This window comes from Melospiza georgiana, chromosome 8 (assembly GCF_028018845.1).
Source record: "Melospiza georgiana isolate bMelGeo1 chromosome 8, bMelGeo1.pri, whole genome shotgun sequence".
Classification (NCBI taxonomy): Eukaryota; Metazoa; Chordata; class Aves; order Passeriformes; family Passerellidae; genus Melospiza; species Melospiza georgiana.
Window position 1 is genome coordinate 5,137,710 of NC_080437.1, and position 14,650 is coordinate 5,152,359.

General features: G+C 52.2%; 1 protein-coding gene across 1 annotated transcript; it reads left to right on the forward strand.

The window, feature by feature from the left end:
- The first annotated feature begins 430 nt into the window (after positions 1 to 430).
- Positions 431 to 14,650, forward strand: ERLIN1 (ER lipid raft associated 1). Its single transcript, XM_058029214.1, is given in 12 exon segments — positions 431 to 573; positions 1,863 to 1,944; positions 2,297 to 2,343; positions 5,903 to 5,964; positions 7,464 to 7,589; positions 8,472 to 8,545; positions 9,054 to 9,112; positions 9,970 to 10,061; positions 10,535 to 10,624; positions 10,888 to 10,967; positions 11,739 to 11,882; positions 11,884 to 14,650. Coding segments are annotated over 12 exon segments (1,020 nt in total). The 5' UTR covers positions 431 to 460; the 3' UTR covers positions 11,935 to 14,650.

The following is a 14,650-nucleotide window of genomic DNA, read 5'->3' on the forward strand; positions in this document are numbered from 1 at the left end:
GGGGTAGGGCTGGGGGCAGGTACGGGATAGGGATAGGGATAGGGATAGGGATAGGGGCGGGACAGGGCAGCACGGGGCCGGGCCGGGGGCAGTCCCTGTCCCTGTCCCGCCTGTGGCAGCAGCGGGTGTGTCCCGCTGACGGTGTTGCCGTGCAGGGCCCTGTCCGTGTCCGGTGTGTGACGGTGTGTGTCCGTTGTTGCCGTGCAGGGCCCTGTCCCTGTCCGGTGTGTAACGGTGTGTTTCCGTTGTTGCCGTGCAGGGCCCTGTCCCTGTCCGGTGTGTATGTAACGGGTGTGTGTCCGTTGTTGCCGTCCCTGTCCGGTGTGTGTGTAACGAGTGTGTGTCCGTTGTTGCCGTGCAGGGCCCTGTTTGTGTCCGGTGTGTGTGTAACGGGTGTGTTTCCGTTGTTGCCGTGCAGGGCCGGGCCCGCGGCGCCCCCGGGCCGGGAGGGGATGCGAGCATGGCCATGGCCCAGGCCGGGGCCGCGGCCGCCGCCGCCACCGGGCTCCTGGTCTTCCTGCTCTACTCCGCCATCCACAGGGTCGAGGAGGGACACCTGGCCGTGTACTACAGGTACGGAGCCCCTCCTGGGCTGGCACCCATCCCTGGCACCCATCCCTGGCACCCATCCCTGCCCCTGGCACTGCTCTGTCCTCTGCTCCCCTCCAGTTTCCCCCTGTGTGGGCAGCCCTGGCTGCTCCTGCTCCCTTGGGTCTCTGAGCTGCTTCTCCTGCCTCTCATTCCCCCTTGTCACAAACTGATTGCAGAGCTCTGTGTCTGTCCTGCCTGCTGGCATCTGCTGATTTCCCCCTGTGCCAGCAAGGGCCTTCACCTTTGTCCCAAACTGTCACCCAGCAAGAGCCGTCACCTTTGTCCCAAACTGTCACCCGGCCAGAACTCTTAGTGTTGGTGCCTTGGAATGTTGTCCCTGCCCTTCCCACTCAGCACGCAAAAAAATTGGAAAGTAAAAATGTTCTTTATGGAATAAAGCACAATAAATTCTGTAAAGACCCTTTATTGGATTGCTTTATCTGTAAAGACCTAGAGACTGTGCCACTCAAGTAGAAAAATGAGTACAGAGGTTGCAGTTTTATTGTTAGCTTGTGTAGAGGTGTTATTTGACTTAGACAAATTTCAACTTTGTGTAGTGAGGGGGAACTGAACAAGAGCAGCCAATTTAATGTGCACACCAACAGCATCAAGAGAAGAGAAGAGAAGAGAAGAGAAGAGAAGAGAAGAGAAGAGAAGAGAAGAGAAGAGAAGAGAAGAGAAGAGAAGAGAAGAGAAGAGAAGAGAAGAGAAGAGAAGAGAAGAAACTGAGGGCTAAAGGAAAGAGCGCTCTGCAAAATGTGCAGCACTTGGGGAGACTGCACAGTTCCTGGGGAGGGGGTGACACCTCTGCCAGCTTTTGCTTCAAAGAATTAACCAGGACTGCTGAGAGACCCCAAATGTCCCCAGTTCCCTTTAACCACAATCCTACTGAGCATTAACACCCCAGGGCTTTTCCCTGTGCTCTGGGCGAGGGGCTGTGCCAAAACCCAAACTGGCAGCATCCCATCCACGGCTGGATTTTTCCATGGTTACCAGCGAACTATTTAGAGGAGAAATCGGTGTTCTTGCAGCTCTGTGCAGTGTTGCAGTGCTGGGAGGGTTTAGCAGTAGCTGCCTGCTCCAAGACTTAAAGCTTCATGCAAAGTTGCAGCAGGCAGAGATCGGGTGCACTCAGCCCTTTGCTGGGGAATTGCTGGCGAATCCAGGGCACTGATGCCCCCCTCTGTGACCCCTGGCAGTTTGAGCTGGCCCTCCAAGGCAGCCCTTGCTGTTTGCCCCCTTCCTGAGGCTGTTTTCCTCCCTCTCCTCAGGGGTGGAGCGTTGCTGACCAGCCCCAGCGGCCCTGGCTACCACATCATGCTCCCCTTCATCACCACCTTCAAATCCGTGCAGGTCAGTGCCCTCTCCCTCCCCTGGGGAGCCAGGATTTGTTCTCCTGGAAGCTCTCCCCACCCACCATGTGTGTGTTTGTGTGTGTGGCACTGCTGGGGCTGGCAGTGTCCTGCTCAGGGGGACAGTCCGTGTTTGTGGCTGTCACTGTTTCCTGGCATTCCAGAGCAGGGAAACAGGCACAGCTGCCTGTGCATCTCCCAAAAGGCAGGAGAGGAGAAGCTTTGCCTTCTGCCCACACCTAGAGCCATCACCAGGGAGGCACAGGACACAATTTTGGCTCTGTGGTGCCGCTGTGGGAGTGTGGGCCTCCCTGTGAGCCAGATTTGTGAATGCTGCTGTGTTTGTGTTGCAGACCACGCTGCAGACTGATGAAGTGAAGAATGTGCCTTGTGGGACAAGGTATGGCTTCCACTTGGATTTCTCCTAGATGCACTCCCTGGGGTCATTGGCAGGGCTGGGACATTGGGATTTGGGAGTAAAAGCACCTGCCATAAAATTAATCCCAAATGTACACAGTGTAACAGAACAGGGGGGAACACTGGCTCTTGCTGGAGCTGCTGTTCAGCTGCTGGATGTTTGCATTTATTGTGATGTTATCTTGAATTTTTCTGGGCTTCTTCCCTCAGTTACTCTGACACCCTGTTACTTGTGCAATGAGGGATATTTGCATTTATTGTGATGTTATCTTGAATTTTTATGGGCTTCTCCCCTCAGTTACTCTGACACCCTGTTACTTGTACAATGAGGGATATTTGCATTTGTTGTGATGTTATCTTGAATTTTTCTGGTTACTCTGACACCCCATTGCTTGTGCAGTGAGGGATGTTTGCATTTATTGTGATGTTATCTTGAATTTTTCTGGGCTTCTCCCCTCAGTTATTCTGACACCCCATTGCTTGTGCTTTGCTGTGCCCTGGTTATTTCCACTCTGGGTCTTGTGGCTGATACAGGTGCTGGCCCCAGCAATGGGCAGAAGGAAACTGGGAGTGGGAATCCTCCTGATGGGAGGGAGTTCATTTCCAGATGAAATTCCTGCTGCATAATCAGGCTGATTCTTCTGTCAGCTGCTTGAGTTGTAACAAGCAGGAGGAGAGGGCTGGTTACAGATCCTGTTGGGTTACAGGTCTGAGTTGGGTCACAGATCCTGTTGTGTTGGTTCATCCACAAGTTAAAGTGATGACTCTTCAGGATAAAAAAAAATACCAAAAACCATGGTTATTATCCTTGTCTTTTACATTCAGAGTCCTCAAAAAAATTTCTGTTTAAAAAATTAAATCAGTGGTGGCTGGAGTGGTGACACACAGTGACCACATTGAAGTTAAAAGGTGAATGTTAGTGGCAGTGTTAATAAAACAGAGTTAATTTTGATCAGGTTTAACCCATATTAACTTTCTTGGAGTTGTTCAGCGTCAGACATTGCTGGGGCTTAAATATTACCATAAAGGTCTTGTGGTTTTAATTTTAGATCTCAAAGGTTTTTTGGGAGTATGTGAAGGGTTTTCAGGGGTATCTGTAAATAATGTTAGTGTTCAGTGCTGCAGCTTTCACAGAATCCCAGAATGGTTTGGGTGGGAAGGGACCTTAAAGCCCATCCACTGCCACCCCTGCCATGGCAGGGACACCTTCCACTGTCCCAGGCTGCTCCAGCCTGGCCTTGGGCACTGCCAGGGATCCAGGGGCAGCCACAGCTGTGCCAGGGCCTGCCCACCCTCACAACCAAGAATTTCTTCCATTTATCTCACCTAAATTTCCCTTCTGTCAGTCTGAACCCATTTCCCTTGCCCTGTCACTTCAAGGCCTTGTCTTTTTCCACCTTTTTTTTGTGGTGAGGTAAACGAGATCAAAATGTCAAAGGTTGAGGCCAAAGCCAGCCTCAACCATTCTGTGCTTCTGTGATTTAGGAGCTGGAAATGAAGCTCCTATTGAATTTCAGTGTTGTGGGGTTCAGTTGTGCAATGCAGGTGGTTGGGAAGGTGCAGGCAGTAAAAATGGGCTTTACAGCAGCAGACAGCTGGTGAAAGCAGCTCTCAGTTAATGATTGAATTCACCCTGGCCAAAGGTCCCAGCAGCCCTGCCCTCTGCCCAGGTGGTGCTGCAGGAGCCTTTCAGTGGCTGCATTTGGGATCCAAAGTCTGTGGCTGCTGGGTGCCCAAGCTTTGCATCCACATTTCCATGGTAAAACATGAGCTTATAAATAACAACTGGAGCACACCTGCACTGCCACTGTCCCAGTTCAAAGTCTGCTACCAGAATAGAGCTCAAACAGTTTCAGGTTTTGTGTTTACATATCAAGCCACCACATTTTAAGGGCTGGGTTTCTCTTTATGTTCCTGTTCCCTGTGTCCTTATCTATATCTGGAAGCTTCTGAGTGTCTGTGTGGGTGTCCCATCCCCAGTTTTTTGTCTTGTTTGTACCTGGCAGCATTCAGTGAACACATTAAATAGAGATTTTAAACCCTGAGTTGGATCCTGAATTGTGTGAGGATTTCCAGAGTCTTCCTGCTACCTGTGTCCCATCTTCTGTGGCATGACCAGCAGGACTGATAAAATGCCTTTATCCCCCAGCACACCACATAAACACTTCTGAATTATTGATAATAATGGAATAACAGTGGGTGATATCCCATTTACTGTCCCTCAGCAAGGTTGCTGTGGGAGGTGGTAGCAGAGTCAGGCAGCCCTCACAGCTCTGAGGTGCCATTTCAGACCCTTCCCTGCCAGGGAGGTGATGCAGACACTCTCTTTTTCTTTCTGACATCCCTTTAAAATCAAAATGCTGGATTTGCAGCAGATCAGGGCCATCCATCACCAGTGATTTTAGCTCATAGTTGTCCTGAAGCAGGTTTGGAGCAAGAACAGGCTGGGCTTGGGAGGCCTTTTCCAAAAGAACACAGACACAGGCAAGTTCAGGTTGTTTTTTATTTCCTGCAGATCTGGCTTTGAGCTGTCAGAGATCAAGATCTGCAGAATAAGAAAAGGAGTTTGTCATGGGGGATCTGTTTGAGTTAAAACATCACAGAGACAGAGTTTGGGAATGTGGGAGTTGCACTGCCAGGAATGAGCTGTCTCTAAACAGTTCCTGCTGAAGCTTCTGCTCTGTGATGTGCCTTTGTCCCAAGGACATCATGGCAGGAGTTTTCTGATTTAAAATTAGGCTCTCAAGAGACTTAGAGCTGTTGAAAGTTAAAGGTTTTTTTCTTCCCTGTAGAGTTTGTGCTTTTGTCTGGTGTTACAGGTACCCAGGGGTGGGCATGGCTTTCTGAAAGCCACAGCAGCAAGAGCAGAGGCTGGGGACAAGCCTGGCCTCTGATTCCCCCTTTCCTGCCATCCTTTTTGGGGGAGAGGATTGCCTGCAGGCTGCCTCTGCTGCGGTTCTTGTGGTGTTCCTGGAGAGCTCCAGTGGATTGAAGTCTGCCATGTGCTTTGTTCCTTCCTTTCTCCTGGGCCTTGCCAAGCTCCTGCTGGAGTTAGTGATTGTGAATTAAACTAAGAGCTTTTTCTATTTGCCATGTGTTGCTGCCCAGAAGAGCTGAGGTGTGTCTGCATTTGGTGGCAGGTGTCACCTGCTGTCCTCGCTGCCTTCCCCTCTGCTTTCCTGAGAGCTGCAGCCACGTTCCTGATCAGAAAAGCTTTCCTTTGGCTGGTTGAGTAGGAAATCAGCAATGGGAAAGAAAGTGCTTTGCAGGTTTGCTGGATTTATGCAGAGAGAAGTCTGGGATTGGCTGTTATCTCATTGCAAAATGCCCAGAATATTGTAAAATAGGGAAAAAGATGCTTTTGCTTTAAATCTGTTAGAAGAGGGAGGAAGATGCCTTTGCTTTAAGTCTGTTAACTGTTAAGAGAGGGATGAAGATGCCTTTGCTTTAAATCTGTTAAAATAGGGATAAAGATGCCTTTGCTTTAAATCTGTTGGCTGTTAGCAGCTGCAGTGTGGCTGATGAGTGTCTTTCCCTTGCAGTGGTGGTGTTATGATCTACATTGACCGAATAGAAGTTGTGAACAAGCTGGCCCCATATGCAGGTATTTGGTATTTCCAGCCTGGTTCCTGTGACTGTGTTCACTCATCCTGGGGCAGCTCTGGCTTGGTTTGCAGGACTTGCCTTTTCCATGCCAGCAGAACTTCCCTCTGTTTCCATTTGGTGTTACCCTTACAGCTCCTGGTCCTGTAGTGTTGGTCCCAGGTGCTTCCAGCTCAGCTCAGAGAAAATTGCAGAGCCAAAACCCTTGTAGGAGCCTCTTGCCCTTTTATTTCACCACCCCAAAGACACAGACAGCTTGTTTTGTTCAGTAGCACAGCTTAATGCAAAACTCCAGCATTGCTGAGGTGCTGGAGGGTGAATTCCTGGTGTAATTCATGGAGGGGTTTGGGCTGGAGGGGACCTTAAAGCTTAGCCCATCCCATCCCCTGCCATGGCAGGGACACCTTCCACTGTCCCAGGCTGCTCCAAACCCTGTCCAGCCTGGCCTTGGGCACTGCCAGGGATCCAGGGGCAGCCACAGCTGCTCTGGGCACCCTGTTGCAGGGCCTGCCCACCCTCACAGCCAAGAATTTCTTCCATTTATCTCACCTAAATTTCCCCTCTGTCAGTCTGAACCCATTCCCTGCGTCCTGTCCCTCCAGTTCCTGTTGCAGGGTCCCTCTCCAGCTCCCCTGTGTCCCTTCAGGCCCTGGAAGGAGCTCTGAGGTCTCCACACACCCTTCCCTTCTCCAGGCTGAGCATTCCCAGCTCTCCCAGCCTGGATCCACAGGGAAGATGCTCCAGACCCCTCAGCAGCTCCATGGCCTCCTCTGGACCTGCTCCAACACTTCCAGTGTCCTCTCATGTGCTGGGGGAGCAGGCCAGAACTGTGCACAGGGTTCCAGGTGGGGCCTCAGCAGGAGCATGTCGCCCTGGTTTTCTAGGATTTTCTAAGCCTTCTGATGTTGACATTCTTGTAGTGAACTTTCCCACACACTTTCTGTAAACAACTCATTGTTTTTCGTTCCTTTATGGAGGAGGAGAGAGTTGATGGACTGTTGGTTTGACCTGTGGCATTGCAGAGGTGTCACTGTCACCTTCCAATCCACTGTCACTCTTGTAAAACTATAAATAGTGGAGTCAGAGAATAAAACTTCCCTTTTTTCCCTTCACCTGAAAGCAGTGGTGTGCTTGTGTTCTTTCGTGTTGGTCGGCGACAGGAGCAGAGGGAGAGAATCCCCTCCCTTGACCATGCTCCTTTTGGTGCAGGATCTGCTTGGCTTCAATAATGGGAGTGATCCTTGTTTTCCCTTTCCAGCAGTACCTGTGCATGCAGGTCCTGGTGAGGCTTTGCTGTTCCATTTGTTTATGCAGATGGTAAAACAGGACCAGGCAGTACATCCTGCCATGGTGCTCCTTGAGGTTGTGTAATCCCTGACAGCAGGGCAGGGCAGCTGGGGCTTTGGCTACCCTGGGAAAGCCCTGTCCCAGTGCTGCCCTCCTTCCCTGACACCCTGGCAGGTGCCAGGGCTGAGCTCTGGTGTTCTCTCCCTTCCCCAGTGTACGACATCGTCAGGAATTACACCGCTGACTACGACAAGACCTTGATCTTCAACAAAATCCACCACGAGCTGAACCAGTTCTGCAGTGCCCACACCCTGCAGGAGGTGTACATTGAGCTCTTTGGTGAGTGCATCCTCTGGAATATTCCTGGAATATCTTCCAGCCAGCCCCTTGCACCACACTGGCCCTGTGCTGGAGTTGCAGTGTAGATCCAGCTCCTTTTACATCCATCTGCCTCTTCCCCTGTAACTCCAGTGACTCAGGTGTCTCTGTCTTTCCCCATCTGCATGTGGGAATTTGATCTGAGTCTTTTTCCACCTTTTTTTTCAGCAGAGCCACTCTGCTCTTGTTTGTGCAATGATGCCTGTGGCCTTCACTGTGACAGTGGATTTGTCTTGTTCTGCTTCTGCTTTTAATCCCCTGCTGAATTCTGTTGTTGAATTCACTTTTGTACTTTCACAGCTTCCTCCTGGCTGTCTCCAACAAGTGAGGGCTGGAAGGTTTTTCACAGGGAGGTAGCAGTGCTTCTGGAATTAGCACAGGGCATTCTCTCCTTGGTGGACCTGTGCCCCAAACCCAAAGACAGAACAAGTTCTGTTCCTTCCTGAGTGGCTGAGCAGGGGAAAAATGCCTTATGGCAGATAAAAGGTTGTCAGAATTTTAGTATTAATGTACTCCCAGTCCAGATGCTGAGAAGGGATATACTTCTACCACAGGCTCTGAGCATTCTGTCTTGCTGAGATGCTGAAAGCCACTTGCACTTAGTTCAGATAACACAAATCCATCAACAGCTGAACTTCTCTAGTCACCAACATGTGAGTCTCCTTTTGGGAATGTTTTTCAGGAGGCACAGGAAGGGAAACAATGTACAGCATGTCTCAGGAAGCATCCTTATCCCACACTCTAGAGTTACCTGCACTTCAGGGCCTGCTGGCTCTTTGCCACACAAGCTGTGGGGGAAAACATGATAAACCAACTGCTCTCTCTTTTGTCCTCCAAACACAGATCAGATAGATGAGAACCTGAAGCTGGCCCTGCAGAAAGACCTCAATGTCATGGCACCAGGTCTCACCATCCAGGTGGGTTGTGGCCTCTCAATAATGAGAGATTTTAAAAGGTAGAGAAAGACTTTTTGCCAAAGCCTGCAGGGGACAGCAAGTTTTAAACTGAAAGATGAATGTTTTATGCTAAGAGAGGTGAGGCCCTGGCACAGGGAGCCAAGAGAAGCTGCCCCTGGATCCCTGGAAGTGTCCAAAGCCAGCTTGGATAGGGCTTGGAGCCTCTGTCCCTGGTGGGAGTATGGGATGGGATGGGATGGGATGGGATGGGATGGGATGGGATGGGATGGGATGGGATGGGATGGGATGGGATGGGATGGGATGGGATGGGATGGGATGGGATGGGATGGATGGCAGGAAATGGAAATGTGGCACACCTCTGGGAGAGTGGCCATGCTCAGCTGTGTTGCACAGGAGGATTAGGCACTGTCCACAGCACTGCAGCTGGTTTTGCAAAGAGATATCTTGGTTATTGATACTGCATCAAGGTGTTTCATTCAGAGTGTGCTCCCTCTTTCTGCTCCCACAGGCCGTGCGTGTCACAAAACCCAAAATTCCAGAGGCCATCCGGAGGAACTTTGAGCTGATGTGAGTAACAGGGCATAAAATTGCATTAATTACTTCTGAGGGTCCTGCACAGGTACAGTGCTGTTGGAAAGCTCTGTCCTGGTGCTCAGGGAGTGAGAGGTGAGCTCCAGGCAGTGCACTTGTGCCTTCTGTTTTCCATTTCCATGCTGAAATCAGGGCTCAGGGGCTTGATATCTTGCCTGTAAGCTCCCCTGCAGGATCCCTGGGATGCCTTTGGGCAGAAGGAGATGCTGTTAGGTCTCAACTTTTGGTTGAGCAGGCCCAGCTTCCAGCTCCCATTGCCCTGTTCCTCATCCCGAAGGCCTCAGGCTGGACTTGCATCCAGATGTGGCCAGATGGAGAGGGGGATGGTCCCTCCCCTGGCCTGTGTGTGTGCTCATACAGCTGCAGACAGAGCCAGTCCCCGTGGCTGTGAGCAGGCAGCTGGCTGGCCCCTTGTCCCCAGGGCCTCTCCTGGGATGCAGAGCTGCTCTGTCAGCAATTGGAGGGATGGGGCAGGCATTGACATGGTCAAAGAATCCAAATTTATTGTGATTTACAACTGCTTATATACTTATTCTAGAAAGACTAGTAATGTTTTACTACAGTGATTGTGTTAATCATCACGTAAACAAACTTACACATTTTAAACGTCTCTTGCTTGCAGAAATCAATGTAATTTTCTTTTTCTGGTAAACCAGTCTGAAATGGAATCTTCTTGCAATCTTGATTTAATTCTCAAAGTTCTGTTTGCTCTTGCCAAGGCATTTTGTTTATCACATCTCTTATGCTGATAAGGTCCAAAGTACTCCCAGTTTTGTGTACCCCAGTACTGCCCCTCATTCCCTTTCCCCAGGATAACACTTCTCCCCTTGCAGGGAGGCTGAGAAGACCAAGCTGCTGATTGCAGCCCAGAGGCAGAAGGTGGTGGAGAAGGAGGCAGAGACAGACAGGAAGAAAGCACTCATTGGTAATGTCACCAAGCACAGGCTCAGCCTCCATTCCTGCCCTCCCTGCTCAGCTGGGGCAGGACATTCATTGTCTTCCTCACTGGCAGCTCCATGAGGGAGGCTCAGCCAGGTTGCACAAGCAGCTGTTGGAACATCTGGATGAAAATCCCACAGCAGCAGAGCAGGGAGCACCTCTGTCCTGCAGCAGGCATGGAGGGAATCACTCTGCTGGAAAAGCTGCTTGGGCTTGGAGCTCCATGTCCCTGTGCTTGTAAACAGGATCTGGGCTCTGCAGACACCAGAAAACACAACACAATTGTTTTCTTCCTGTAAAGAAAGGCAGAAAACTCTGCTGCTTGGAGCACAGCCTGGCGCTGAGTGGGGAGGAGGGAGCAGGGATGTGTGGCAGAGCCTGCAGCCAGGTGCTGGGGTCAGCTGCTGGGGCTCAAGGCCTGAGGAGCAGATTTCCCAGCTGGGCCCTTTGTGATTGCAGAGGCAGAGAAGGCTGCTCAGGTGGCCAGGATCCACTACCAGCAGAAGATCATGGAGAAGGAAACGGAGAAGCGAATTTCTGAGATTGAAGGTGAGCACCCTGCTGGGGCTGTGGCAGGTGGAGGAGCCTCAGACCTGCAGAAGCCATTGAGGGTGCTGCAGGGTGCAGGGCTGTGCACTGGGATGGTTCCTGCCCCGTGCATGGAGCTCTCCAGGAGCTGCAGGGCAGGTACAAGGCCAGCCAGGCTGTCACAGGCACTCCTGGCTCAGCTGGTCCCCGTGGGATGAGGGCTCAGGTGCTCAGTGTGATATGGGGCCCTTCACTTCCTAATGCTTTCCTTCCTGCTGTGTCAGATGCTGCATTCCTGGCAAGGGAGAAGGCCAGAGCTGATGCTGAGTACTACACTGCTCGGAAGCTGGCTGACTCCAACAAGGTGAGCTCTGGGGAGCTGCTCACTCTGGGCAGCACTGGGAGAACACTTGATCTGACAGCCCCACACCCTGTTGGGGTCTCTAGCTGGTAACAATGACCCCAAGAAAAGTTGGAAAGTCTCTTTTCCCAGCCCAGAGCTTGATGAAAGAGTCAGGGCTCTTCATTTTTCGGTCTCAAGGTTGTTTATTGTATCTTATCTGTAAAATTCTTTCTCCTGTCCTGCTGAGTTCTGCTCAGCACAACAGTCCAGGCACTCTGCCTGCCCTCAGGGCAGTGTTATGTCTTTATACTAAAAACTACAGATACAATGTTTACAATTACTTCCCAATACCCATCACCTATGTTAGACAGTGAGCTTCTACTCTAAACCAATCCAAAAGTGCCAACATCACAGCAGAATATGGAGGCCAAGAAGAAGAAGAAGAAAGGCTGGACACACCCAGATCCCTCCATCTTGCCCCCTGAACCTCCATTCTAAAAAGCCCAAAATCTACTTTTTCACCCCGTGATAAATTCACTGTCATTCTACTTTATTTGTTATGGCTTGTAGATCTTCATCTAAGGTTGGGAACTTGCTCCATGGGTGATAATCAAAACCACACAGGCATTTTGGGCTCTGTGAGACCCCTGGCAGGGCTCTTGGCTGCTCAGGACAGCCAGAGGGATATCCTGGGTCCTGACAACACCCCATGAAGGGCTGTCTGACATGAAACCTAGCACTCCAGGGCACAGCAAGTTGTCTCTTAGGGTCTCTGGTGTCTGTTTGTTGCAGCTGAAGCTGACCCCTGAGTACCTGGAGCTGATGAAGTACCAGGCCATCGCTGCCAACAGCAAGCTGTACTTCGGCGACCGCATCCCCGGCGTGTTCCTGGACTCCTGTGCCTTCCAGCAGGCCAGCCTGAGGACTGCCCAGCAAAGCAGCCTTCCTGCACAGGAAAGCCCAGAGAGCCCTGGAGAAAGCCCCCTGAGAGGCGAGGAGAGCAGTGGCTGAGGGGGCACGGGGAGCCAGCCCGGTGTAGCTCAGCACGAGGCCCTGTGCCTGGGGTGGATGCAGCCCCTGCCTGCCTGCCTGCCTGCACTTCTTGTGTCTATAGGTGGCAGCTGGGCTGATTTTCTTCTAGCAACAGATCACAAGGGCTCTGCCTCTTCTGTTTGTCCCCCTGTGAAATTGGTGCTTCCAAAGGAGGGATAATCCTGTACTAACATACCTATACTGGAATATTAAAGGACAGACAGCAGGAAAGCCTCCCGGGGTAGGTGCAGTTATTTAGCAGGAAGGAGTGGCTCTGAGTGCTGTGTTGCTGCACACTGGTCATTGCTCAGCACTCCTGGCTGAGTGAAGAGGAGGTTCCCCTTGTCCTGCTGCTGAAGCTTTGCTTGGTGAAGGTTTCTGCTGATGCTGTCTCACTCTCCTCAAGGACTCCAGTGGAGTGGACTCTCCTTGGCCAGAGTGGTTTGCTGTGGAATAGGTTTGGGAGTAGGATCTGCACAGCCATGATATTCCTTCAGACAGCAGTGCTAGATAATGACTTGGAGGAAGCAACCTCTGGAGGGATTCTGTGACCCCTCTCTGCAAGCAAGAGAGCCTTGGGACTGACTGTGGTGCTCCCACTGGGTGGCTGAGTCTCTTTGCCTCCTAAAGCAGATTTTCAGGAGCACCTCGGAGCAGCTGGTTGGGAACAGAGCCTGGCAAGTCTTTGCTCAGATTCCAGCCTCCCTGTAAGTCATTCACCAGGGAAAGGGGGCTGAATTTCCACTGCTCTGCCATGCTGGCGAAGTGAAGGGGAAGAGAGGAGTGAAAGGACCCTGCTGTGCAGCAGATCAGATGTTTGACACTTCAGCTGCAAAGTAGGTGAGGCATCTCTGCTCCTTCATGCAAAATCCACTGCTCCAGGGAGTGGGACCTGCTTTGTATGTCCTTGAGCAGCCATGGCAAGGAGTGTGTCCCTGTCCTCTCATCCCTGGCCAGGCTTGCTGGCAGATGGATCTCCTGTCCTGATCTGTCTGTGATATATCCAACCCTGCTCCTGCCATGGCAGGGTGACGGAGAGGTGCTTGGGGAGGGGGGAATCTGCTGGGACAAACCTGCTTTCTGCTTTCCCTCCTTGCTCCCCTGCTTGTGAGGGTGTGCTTGCTTTTAGGACCTGCTCCTCCTCGTGCTCTGTGAGGATCTGGGATGCAACACCTGGGGAAGCAGCTGGGGAGAGCTGGAATGCCATCCTCCAGCTGGGAGCACCCAGCACTGCCTGCTGCATGTTCAGAGACCTGTGCTGTGCATCCCTCCTGCTGTCCTGTCCCCTCAGAGCAGCCATGCCACCCTTGGAGGGGCTGGTGACACTCTGGCCACTTGACCCGTTGGGATCTTCTGTCCCTGGCTCCATCTGCAGCCTCGTGGTGAGGGATGTGTTTAAACATTGAACCCAAAACAGCTTTGCCTGTGCTGGTGGTGTCCCCACAGGAGCAGGGCTGTGTCCCCACCCTGTGTGGCTGGGCTTCAGGGGTGGCAGAGTCCCCAGTGGCACATGGACAGTCTCCTGCTGTCCCTGCTCCTGCCCTGGCTGCCCTCCTCCATCTCTGGGTTGTGTTGGCCCTGCCCTTTCAGACATAACTGGGACTTCACAGCGGTTTTGGGTGGTCTTTCTTGTTCTCTGCCTGCCTGCAGACTCCCAAGGTTCAGCTGATGCTCTGCTGCAGGATCCCAGCTCCTCTTCCAGCCCAGCCATGGCAGGAGCAGGGCAGAGAGGGGGTGGCAGTGTGTCTCAGTGTTTGAAATGTCTCCTGGAAGTGCTGCTTGCCTTGCAGGGTCCCTTTTTTTGCTGTGGGATGGCTTTGAGGAGGCACTGTAGTCTCATCTGTGCCCTGGCACCTGCTCAGTGTTGCAGCAGGCCCTTGGCACAGAGCTCCCCTCACCCCAGCACTGCTTTGGTTGGATTTTGGGATGAGGGCTGGCTTTATAGGCTGGAAGCACTGCTGGAGGGAATGCTGGCGGGAATGTGGTGTCCATGATTTCCTCCATGTGTTACTGGGGCTGGGCACTCTGGGCATCAGGAATGGCTGGGCAGAGTAGGTTCTGCCAGCCTGGAGGTGACAAGGGCAGAGGGGCACTGCTGGCAGCGATAGCCAGGCAGCTCCCAGCTCTCCTGCAGTGATCAGAGCAGGATGTCCATGCAGGGAGCAGGAAAGCCTGCCAGGCCAGGGCAGGAGGAGCAGCTTCCCTTTGGATCCGAGCCTGGCTGTGCCTCCCTGAGCCGTGGCTTGGCTCAGTGTCCCTCTGTGTGCATCTCCCACCTCCCCACACGGCCTGAGGGACCCCAGGGGATGCCCCCATGTCCCAGCTCCTGCAGCAGCATGTGTGATGCCCAGTGCCTTCTGCAGCAGCCTCCCCACCCTGCCCTGCTTCCCCAGCCCCAGCGTGTGTGTGCAGGAGGGGTGGCCACGGCTTTGTCACCCTGGCGTGGGCTGTGCTGCCCTCTGAGCCCCAGCTGTGAGCAGGGACGTGGCTGCAGCCAGGATTTGGGATGGAACTGGCTTTTCTCTCTGCTCCCATGGCCCGTGTGGGCCTGTGACTAAAGGGGTCTGTCCCTGGATGCACATCTCCCCGAGGAAACACGATACATCCGGTCAGGTTTACATTCACAGTTCAGTTCTTTTGATAAAGCAGAATAAAATTATTTTGTTACCATT